General features: G+C 37.0%; 1 protein-coding gene across 3 annotated transcripts; it reads right to left on the bottom strand.

Moving 5' to 3' along the window:
• Positions 1-308: 308 nt before the first annotated feature.
• On the bottom strand, positions 309-9,833 carry LOC126892451 (uncharacterized). 3 transcript variants are annotated; one of them, XR_007700838.1, is made up of 2 exons: positions 9,325-9,833; positions 309-774 (listed from the first exon to the last, which is right to left on the bottom strand). XR_007700838.1 is itself a non-coding variant. In XM_050661984.1 (2 exons), the coding sequence occupies exon 2, from the start codon at positions 7,670-7,672 to the stop codon at positions 5,324-5,326; it is 2,349 nt and encodes a 782-aa protein (XP_050517941.1). In that variant the 5' UTR covers positions 7,673-8,993; positions 9,325-9,833. The 3 variants fall into 3 exon arrangements, 1 of the variants encoding a protein (XP_050517941.1); XR_007700837.1 differs by lacking the exon at positions 9,325-9,833 and adding an exon at positions 1,106-1,666; XM_050661984.1 differs by lacking the exon at positions 309-774 and adding an exon at positions 5,324-8,993.
• Between the last annotated feature and the right edge of the window lie 1,798 nt (positions 9,834-11,631).

Here is an 11,631-nt window from a genome sequence, read left to right as displayed (position 1 = left end):
ATGTTACGGTCTTTGCTACCGCTGCGCTGGTTAAATAAAAAAAATATAAAAAAAAAATTGAAAATTGAGTTTTGATCATAGGACTCTAAGAACGGTGACCTTAACAGTGGTATTCCGGCTTAGCTCAGAAGAAGGCGATATCGTGAGTCGTACCTAAGTACTTAATGCCTAAATATCTTTTATAGTGTTAACCCGGTTGCGCCAATCGGTTTTCCCCAGATACCACTACGTAAAATTACTTACTTCTAACCGATAAATAGGTAAATATCAGAAGTTAAAAGAAATCCTAATCTCATAAAAAAAAAACATTTTATAATACATAATTATTTAAGTTAATATTATTAAATATTTAAATGTAACCAAGGTTGTATTCATACATGTTACGGTATTAAACTCCTTATAGATCTATATAGGCTCACATTGATATTATACTGTATATATATAAAAAAAGAAAAGGAAAAACAAAATAGAAAATGTTATTAAAGTATGAACAACCTTAAATTAAACGAAAAGTGATAATGTTTCAGTCCACTTAGCCGCACGATATTAACATAACCACTGTGTAGAATTTTCTGCGTTGAAAATCCAATACTCCAAAGAAAAAAAAGGAAAAATCCTCCTACCTTTCGATTTCTGCTTTCCCTTACTTACATAGCCAAACTTCAGTCGTTAAGCTTGGTATTTAATCATTGTGACTTCACCTTAGGCAGAACCCTATGCCATGCGAAGACTAATATATTTGGGTAGGTATACCTAGGACCTCACACTTGCACCCTACAAATAGTTCATATTTTAAGCAAAAATTTAATTTGCCGACAACATTCTTATTCAAATTTTGATTTTTGTCTACCCGGCCTAATTAATTAAGTCAGAATTTTATTATTATTCAAAATCATCAACCACCGGTTGTTACTGTAAATTTTAAAGTTCTTAACACCAACAAAAAGTGAAAGATAGTATAGGTAAACTACACGCTCTTTTTACGTTCGAATTCTACCACAAAAACAATTAACAAGTGACAGTAAAGAAATAAAGAAGTAAGATTCAACTTTGAATTGAGGAAAATGAAAAGGGTTAAATTATAACGAGATCTATCTTAACTTACCTCAAAGAGGGCTGTGATTATCCGGGAAAATATAAAATTTCCCTAGCACACCGGCATAGAAAACACGCTTCTAACCCTTGCTTCCGCTCAGCAAAAGTCCGTTACATCGGCCGATTGACAAACAAAACCAAAACCCACCAGACATCAATTCCACAACTATCCGACCCCTCACGCTATTCCTTCCAAACGTTCAAAGGAAAACCCCTAATTTTCCTCACATTGGCACGTGAACTTGACTTCCTGACCTCCAACCAAAAAGTAAAACCTTTCGCGTCGGTGTCAATGACAGACCCTTGTGATAGTGACTATGCCACCCAAAATACTGTTTGATAATTATGCTGTGTTATCAAGGGTACTGTTGGTTGTCTAACTAGTAGTGACCAATTCAGAGTTATTTATTTTCATATTTTCTTGTAGTACGGTAGCTGATCACAGCAAGTTTATAAATATTGACTGACATACGGCTGCAAATTGCAGTCGGCTTTTGCGTGAAAATAGACCATAACATCACCCCCTTCCTAAAAAAAAAAAAAAAAAAAAAAAAAAAAAAATGGATGGCCTCAATTTGCATTGCCAAAGATACCTCAGTATCTGTAACATTAGAAAAAGTCCTATCTGAGATAAGAATTATACTCAATAACTATAAGGTTCTAATACTCTATCACTTACTCAAAAAAAAATCTTACCCACAGCTCGTTTTGTAGAGATATCACTCTCTTGGCAATGTATGCAAAAAAAAAAAAAAAAAATCCGTGACAACGAACACCTATAAAGGAAAAGGTCGTTGCAAAATTGCCTAGAACAAAACTATGTGCTCTAAAGTTTCCTGGAGTTCTATTAAAAAAAAATATATATGTATACTTACTAAAAAAAACCATATCTAGACAAATCAGTATTACAATCTACCATATAAGATGACTTAAGTTGGAGTTGAAACAGCAGTGATATCTGCTTTCAAATCTTTACTGTGCCAAGTTCCTACGCTAGTACCTTTATCGTCTTTTAACTTGTATACCCAAGGACTGACTTTTTCATAAATTGTTAGGGGTCCGCGAAATTTTGGCGCTAATGATGCTGTGAAGTAACCTGCCGCATCGGACTGTACATAGTTTTTAAGCCACACCTTTTGCCCTACTTCATAAATTACATCTCTACGCCTGAGATCATACCGTTTTTTACTAGTCTGGTAGGCCTTATCCAGCCGCTGGCGAATATCTTTAAATAACTTTGACAATTCATTAGGTCGGTTCGCAGGTTCTGCAACCACGGACTCGTTAGAAACGCCTTGTGAATGATCCTTACCATTAACAATTATTTCCCTGCCAAAATTTGCCAGAAAAGGAGTTACCTTCGTAGTCTCGCTGATGGAAGTGCGAATAGCACACGCTACCTTTTGCAGGTACTGATCCCACTGACGGTGGTTGTCTGCTACATAGGAGCGCAGCATCGTCTTTAAAGTCCTATGCTGACGTTCACAAGCGTTAGCTTGCGGGTGATAATTAGCAGTGCGTATAAGATCAACACCATATGAACCTGTAAAATCCACAAACTCCTTGCTAACGAATTGTTTCCCATTATCGGTCAGCAGCTTCTGGGGCACTCCAAAAAGTAAGAATACGTGATCCTCCAAAATCTTGCAGATGGTTTTCGAATTTGCCGTACGCATAGGTTGGAAAATACAGAATTTGGTAAAGTAATCCTGTACACTCAAAATATAAAGATATCCATTGGTTGATTTGGGAAATGGACCTACTATGTCCACCGACACTAATTCCCATGGTTTCGATACGTCAGGTCTTCCACATAATTGACCAGCTGGAGCCTTTTGTTCGGGTTTACTAGCGATGCAAGTATGACAATTCCTTACGTACTTGCCGACATCACTCTTCATTTTAGGCCAATAAAATTTTGAAGATATTCGATGAAAAGTCTTATGTACACCAGTATGACCAGAAGTTGGATCGTCATGCTGTTTCCGAAGAATATCTTTCCGTTTATCTCTTGGAACCACTAACTTCCAATCGTATTCGAATCCTACAAGTTTCGAATAACGATTCGCCACATACTTATATAATCGACCATCGGCCACTCGCCACAACGGATACTTTAAAGGAGATTCTTCCACTAACGTCTTCTGTTTGACATACCATGGATCCTTAACCTCCGGAATATCATCTTGCGACTGCACTAAATCGACAACGTCAATGCTCGGGACGGCCCTACTTAACATGTCTGGAACGACATTTTCAGCTCCCTTGCGATGTACAATCCTAAAATCAAATTGTTGGAGTCTCAGAATCCACCTGGCTAGTCGCCCAGTTGGTTGTGGTAATTTATATAACCACGTCAAAGAATGATGGTCTGTAACGACGGTAAAAGAATAACCTTCCAAATATGCCCTCAGTTTCTCTATGGACCACACAATCGCCAAACATTCTCTCTCAACGGTAGAGTAATTTCTTTCGGTATGTGACAAGGACCTACTCACATATGCAATTACGTGTTCGCCATCATCTGACAGCTGACTTAAAACCGCTCCGATACCATACGCCGAGGCGTCCGTCTGAAGCTGAAACGGCTTAGAGAAGTTTGGACAACTTAGGATGGGAGCAGATACTAAACAGTCCTTAATCTTACGAAAGGAATCCTCACATTCCTCGGTCCAGTTCCATTTTCTGTTCTTTCGAAGCAAACCCGTAATCGGTGCAACTACTGACGAGAACTGAGGTATGAACCTCCTATACCACGAGGCCGTGCCTATTAGGCGACGAATTTCTGTTATGTTTTTGGGTGTTGGTATTTCCAGAATGGCCCTAACCTTATCCTGATCACAGTGGAGACCTAAATCGTCTACCACATATCCTAAATATTTTAACTCCTTCCGACAAAACGTACACTTGTCCTTAGCCAAGGTCAGACCAGCACCTGACAACCGTTTGAAAACTTTTTCCAGAATTTCGAGATGTCTGTCAAATGTGTCCGTGACTATTATAACGTCATCTAAGTAGACGAAAGCATATGGTTCTAATTCGGGGCCTAACACTCGATCCATTAGTCGCTGAAAAGTAGCGGGGCTATTAGATAAACCGAAAGGCATACGCTTGAATTGGTAATGACCACGACCAGGTACCGAAAAAGCTGTATACTCCTTAGAATCTGCGGCAACAGGAACTTGGAAGAAAGCGCTCTTGACATCCACAGAGCTTATGTATCGGGCGTTTCCTAACTTATCAAGTATTCCAGCAATAAAGGGAATGGGATAAGCGTCCTTCTTCGTAACCTTATTCAGCTGCCTATAATCAACACAGAATCGATACGAGCCTTTTTCTTTTTTCGGAACCATGACAACCGGAAAAGAGAACGCTGATTTAGAAGGTTCAATAATATCTTCTTCAAGCATCGACTTCACTTCCTTATCGATCATTTGTTGAATCGCTGGAGAAACTCTATATGGACGTATTTTGATTGGTTCTGAATTAGTAAGGACTATCTTATGCTCAATAAGAGTAGTTTTCCCTAATGATTTTCCCCCTACGGTCTCGAAGTAATTATCGACCAGCCTGTTCAATCGTGCTGACTGCTCATCAGATAACGTCCTGCTGAGCTTAACACTAGCTATGGGACATACTTGTAAACTTGAAGTCGCACCCTCATCTTGTTCAACATTAAAAGACCAACTCTGGTTCTTGAAATCTGGGACTATTTCCATGGCCAACCAAAAGTCCATACCTAACACCAAGTGATGGGGTAAGTCGGGAATGACATACGCTTTTAAGACCCTAATTCGTCCTTCTAATTGAAATGGTATTTCTACCGTACCACTTACCTCGCAAGCTGCTTCATTGGCAACACGACAAGTACTGATCTCTGTAGCTGAAAGTTTACAACCTAAATTCATTAAAATATCCCAACCGGGACTTCCAAAAACTGTTAAATTTGCTCCCGTATCCAGCAAAGCTCTAAGTTTTACACCTAAAACATCTACGATAAGATGAGGCCTATTGTCGTCTGGCAAACTTGCAAATATATAATCCAAAACCAACCGCATCTGAGTCGAGACGACGGACTTTGATAAACAAACCGATTGCACTGACTTATCAACACAATCTACTACCCTAAGATCACTAGAAGGAGGATCGACCGAGTGGGTAGCTACCTGTACACAATTAAACTCATTAGCCACTGAAAAATTGCTCAGGCTACCAGGGTGACTGCCTACTAACCTGCCAACTCGTTTCCCGAGCACTTAGGACAGTTCGTAATCTTCACATTCGGCTCTTTACATCGATAACAGAAAGGACGTGCTGGCTGGGCACACTGTCTTCGGAAATGACCAATCTTACCACAGTTGTAACATTTACCCCTAGTAACTAAAGTCGTGGGAACCGCACTAACATCTACAGATGAAGATGGACTAGTATTGGTAGTTGACGCTGTGACATTTACCTCTGCTCCAGAATTTGAAGTAGTACCCGTAAACGAAGGACCTACTGGACCACTTTGAGAATTCGTATTGCAATATCCGCCGTTGGAACGTCTTGAATTATTAATGGCAGAGACCCTTAAGTTCGGTCGCCTATACTCTAATCCTGGTTCGACAGAATTACGAGGATTAACAGGTGGAGTACGATATTCCTGCGCATTTGCATGTGCCTCCTCAATTTCTCTACCGACATAAATCAGGGTATCTATGGTATTAACCGGTTTTCCAGCCAAACCTAATTGAATATATGGCAACATACGGTTCTTAATGTGTCTGACCCTCGAAATCTCGTCTGGTTTAGTAGCCAATTTGTTATAGAGTCCTTCCATATATGCAACATAGATAACTACGTTTTCTCCCGTAGCCTGGGTACGATGTCTCAAAATCTCTAAAATTTTCTCCTCGTAATTACTAGGCAAGAAGGTGTTCCTCAAAACTTGTTGAAATTCTCTATAGCTCGAAATTTTGCTCCTGGCGAAACGATACCATATATTTACGTCGCCGTTCAGTAATTCCGACACACTATTTAACATTTGAGTTTCAGAAATATTCCTCGAAATTCGCATTTCCTCAAGACGATCAAGGAAGTCTGTTACACTAGAAGTCGCGTCAAAACTTAACTTCCATTTACCCACATCTACAAATTTATCGGGTACCTTTATTTCTGAATTTTTAGCCATACATTTATCGGACACCTCATTTGGATGTGTCGAATAACCTAAATTATTCCTTGAAATATTTTGTCCAAAATGTGATGAATTACCTACGTTAGTAGTGAAAGCTGTGTTAAGATTTGGATAATTATCAGGAGTGTAAAAATTTTTCGGCTGAGTCGTATTACCCCCTAAATTATTATAATTATTATTTAGTTGAGAAACAAAGCCTGAAAAATTATTTAAATCTGAAGGAACGTTACCAGAAGGTGTAGGATAAAAATTGTTACCGCTACTACCGGAATATTGACTTACTAAATTATTATTGGGAAAATTATAATCCGGATTTGTCCTATGCATGTTAGGTACCTCCGCGTAGCTTGTTCTTAACGATTGAGCGATATCCTCCGCAAAAGTAACATGGTTTGTATTATTTGGAATAATGTTTGAAGAAATGGGAGTATTCCCAAAATTTCCAGGAATATTATTTGTACCAAGATACTGATTATTATTTGATTCAAGAATATGATTAGTACTAGGTATAGTCCTATTAGTAAATCTATTAAAAGCTGGCATTGTAGAAACATTGTTACTATCCAACGAAGGATTAATTATCGGACCAGGAATATTAACACTAGGTCTAAAAAAGTCATTATCAGCATTGTGACCGTAATCATTACTTGTAACAACAACGTTATTAATAGTAGGAACCTGCTGAGCTGAACTTGTAGTAGTATTATTTGTATTAGTTTTTAAACTAGGTTTTGAACTAGACGAAATATTTTTAAAAAGAGGGTCAAATTCCTGTAATGTTCGTTTGGGCATCCAATTTCCTGACCAAGTCGCTGAAGGAGTCGTATTACAATTTTGGGTATAATTTAAAGCTAACTTATTAGGATTATTCGTTTCTGTACCATATACTGTTTCTCCTATCGCCGATGATCTATGTAAAAGGTCTGCCAATTCGTCTGTACTCGCATCCAATAAGCTGGAAGATGACGTAGGGTCATCTTGACCGACAGCTTCTAATGTACCACCTGTAACTAGTGTCTCTAAATTAACTACTAAGTCCTTCATTAAATCCATCATGTTCCGTTTCTCATCTCTAAGCTCTAAAGGAGCACAAATATTTTCCACTCTTCTACTAACATGAAGTAACCTGGTGTTAATCCTAGCATATTCAGATCTAACGTTATTAATATCGAATTGTTCTAAGTCCCCTACTATTTCCTGAATTTTACCGGAACAAATACCTAATTCCGATACGGGATCGAATTCCACCGTTCTGGGTTTAATTCTTCCTAAAATCTCTGCTTTTATAGCACTCCGTAGTAAATTGCGCTTAGTCTCTACCTTACCGTCTCCAATGTCATAGCCTCTACTTGTGAGTTCATAAGTTAACTCGTCGCTACGTAACCTATAAATATCCATTTTGGGTAAACAGTCCGAGCCACAAATTACTTTACAACAATAAAAAAATAATAAAAAAAAAAGAAGAAGAAAATTTATTTATATTTCCTCACCCCCTTCAAAAAAATATAAAGGACCAGCAGTAAAAGCAAAATTAGTAAACCCATAAAACTGTTTTTACTGTAGGAAACTGTAGGGAAATTTAAAATAATTACCCATATAAGTCGTTACTTAAGTCAAAATTGGATTATCAAGCAAAATCAATCAAATTCTAAGTGGAAATGTATAAAGCACAATACCGTACTAAAGAATTCTTACTAACTAATATTTTGACACCACAACAACTAATTTAAGTGTGTAGACTCTTAAATTAAGACTCGATACAATATAAATATGATAATATCACTGTGATATGTAAATAGTGATAAATAATACTGGATTATTTAGAATATATTAATGGTACATACTAAATGAATAAATGAAATATGAATAAAATTAAATTATTTTGGTAAATTCTATGCATAAGTTATGGTGCACACTGTATAAAAAATCACGTTTGGGCGCCACTTGTTACGGTCTTTGCTACCGCTGCGCTGGTTAAATAAAAAAAATATAAAAAAAAAAATTGAAAATTGAGTTTTGATCATAGGACTCTAAGAACGGTGACCTTAACAGTGGTATTCCGGCTTAGCTCAGAAGAAGGCGATATCGTGAGTCGTACCTAAGTACTTAATGCCTAAATATCTTTTATAGTGTTAACCCGGTTGCGCCAATCGGTTTTCCCCAGATACCACTACGTAAAATTACTTACTTCTAACCGATAAATAGGTAAATATCAGAAGTTAAAAGAAATCCTAATCTCATAAAAAAAAAACATTTTATAATACATAATTATTTAAGTTAATATTATTAAATATTTAAATGTAACCAAGGTTGTATTCATACATGTTACGGTATTAAACTCCTTATAGATCTATATAGGCTCACATTGATATTATACTGTATATATATAAAAAAAGAAAAGGAAAAACAAAATAGAAAATGTTATTAAAGTATGAACAACCTTAAATTAAACGAAAAGTGATAATGTTTCAGTCCACTTAGCCGCACGATATTAACATAACCACTGTGTAGAATTTTCTGCGTTGAAAATCCAATACTCCAAAGAAAAAAAAGGAAAAATCCTCCTACCTTTCGATTTCTGCTTTCCCTTACTTACATAGCCAAACTTCAGTCGTTAAGCTTGGTATTTAATCATTGTGACTTCACCTTAGGCAGAACCCTATGCCATGCGAAGACTAATATATTTGGGTAGGTATACCTAGGACCTCACACTTGCACCCTACAAATAGTTCATATTTTAAGCAAAAATTTAATTTGCCGACAACATTCTTATTCAAATTTTGATTTTTGTCTACCCGGCCTAATTAATTAAGTCAGAATTTTATTATTATTCAAAATCATCAACCACCGGTTGTTACTGTAAATTTTAAAGTTCTTAACACCAACAAAAAGTGAAAGATAGTATAGGTAAACTACACGCTCTTTTTACGTTCGAATTCTACCACAAAAACAATTAACAAGTGACAGTAAAGAAATAAAGAAGTAAGATTCAACTTTGAATTGAGGAAAATGAAAAGGGTTAAATTATAACGAGATCTATCTTAACTTACCTCAAAGAGGGCTGTGATTATCCGGGAAAATATAAAATTTCCCTAGCACACCGGCATAGAAAACACGCTTCTAACCCTTGCTTCCGCTCAGCAAAAGTCCGTTACATCGGCCGATTGACAAACAAAACCAAAACCCACCAGACATCAATTCCACAACTATCCGACCCCTCACGCTATTCCTTCCAAACGTTCAAAGGAAAACCCCTAATTTTCCTCACATTGGCACGTGAACTTGACTTCCTGACCTCCAACCAAAAAGTAAAACCTTTCGCGTCGGTGTCAATGACAGACCCTTGTGATAGTGACTATGCCACCCAAAATACTGTTTGATAATTATGCTGTGTTATCAAGGGTACTGTTGGTTGTCTAACTAGTAGTGACCAATTCAGAGTTATTTATTTTCATATTTTCTTGTAGTACGGTAGCTGATCACAGCAAGTTTATAAATATTGACTGACATACGGCTGCAAATTGCAGTCGGCTTTTGCGTGAAAATAGACCATAACAAGCATTGAATTGCAAATGCAGCAACAACAGCAGCAAATTATTATGCAGCCAGTGCATTTTCCATCCACGTCGACGCCATCAACGCCCGGTGAAGTACTCCTAGCACAGCAAAATCAGGCCCTGATGAAGGAGAACCAAGCAAGGGCAACTAATGAAATAAACTATTTCAATGCATGGAAAGAACAATCCGAAACTGTTAAAAGGCTTCAGGATACGATTTCTCAAATGCAACAACAAATGCAAGTAATGCAGAATCATTTGGAAAAATACGAACAAGTGAAAAACGTACCAACCAGAGAAGATGCGATACCAGTAGTATATGAAACCGATGAAGAGGAATTAGCAAGAGAAACCGAGTGGATACGAGTTCAACACAAGAAAAAATTTAAAACACAAACAATCACAACTAATGATCTACATCAAAAAAGTTTGAATAATCTACATATACAAACCAATGAAATTAAAAAACCTAAACTACCACCCCATAGTTGTAGATGGGATTAAAGACTACAATATACTATATGAAATGCTTAATGAAAAAATTAAGGGATATCAAATTAAAATCATTAATAATGAAAATATGAAAATAAATGTGCAAGATGGAGAAAGCTACAGGCTTGTAACACAACTGCTCCAAGAACACAACTATTTATTTCATTCTTATGAAAACAAACAAAGCCGTCCAATAAAGGTTATGGCTAAAAAACTGCATCACACGTGCAAACCTGAAAGCATAGTATCTGATTTAATAAAAAGGGGATATAAACTTTTGGAAGCTGTTCCTAAGCTAAAATTCCGAACCAAAGAACCTTTAAATATGTTTTTACTAACATTCAGGCAGGATGAAGATGTTAATAAAATATTTGGAATTACTGAGATCATGGGTAGCAGGGTGGAAGTAGTCTCTTTAAAAACCAATAAACTTGTACCACAATGTAAACGGTGCCAGGCTTATGGTCATACACATAAATACTGCGCTAAGGAACCAAGATGTGTCAGATGCACTAGCAAGCATCTAACAGCAGATTGTAAAAAACCTAAGGATGACAAACCTAAATGTGTACATTGCGGAGGTGAACATCCAGCTAATTATCGAGGATGTGTCGTTGCAAAAGAGATACAAAAACTCCGACAAAAGCAAACCAAAAAACCTAACCCATCTCGGCATCCACAACGAAATGCCATTCCACGGGTAGAACAACAGCGTGAAGAAAAAACACAAAAGAAAACATATAGCGAGATTGCAAAAAACAAAAATAATTGTAATGAAAAATCGACACAAAAAGAATCTGCAGCTACTGAAATACTATTGCAGCAAATACTAGACAGACTAAATCAAATGGATAACAGAATCCTTAATTTAGAAAAACGCGCCCAAGGAGCGATACCAAAAAACAAAAATGGCTAAGCAACGGCGCATTATGCAATGGAACGCCAATGGACTCCAAAACCACCAACAGGAATTGCAAATAGTCCTTGACCTTGAAAAAATAGATGTGTGCCTTATATCCGAAACACATTTTACTAGAGAATCATATATCAGATTCCGTGGCTACAAAATATACCAAACAATACACCCAGATAATGCAGCAAAAGGGGGTAGTGCGGTTATTATAAAAGAAACCATTAGACATTATCAAGACACTGGATACCAAACAGCAGAGATTCAAGCCACAGCTGTCAACGTAACCATGAGAGATTATAACGTTATCATAGTAGCGTTGTACTGTCCTCCTCGACATGCTATAAAAGAAGAAAATTATACCAACTTCTTGATGAATTACGGTAAAAGGTTCATTA

This window comes from Diabrotica virgifera, chromosome 9 (assembly GCF_917563875.1).
Source record: "Diabrotica virgifera virgifera chromosome 9, PGI_DIABVI_V3a".
In the NCBI taxonomy this organism is placed as follows: Eukaryota; Metazoa; Arthropoda; class Insecta; order Coleoptera; family Chrysomelidae; genus Diabrotica; species Diabrotica virgifera.
Note: the sequence above shows the minus strand (reverse complement) of the source record. Positions and strands in the feature narration are given on the sequence as shown.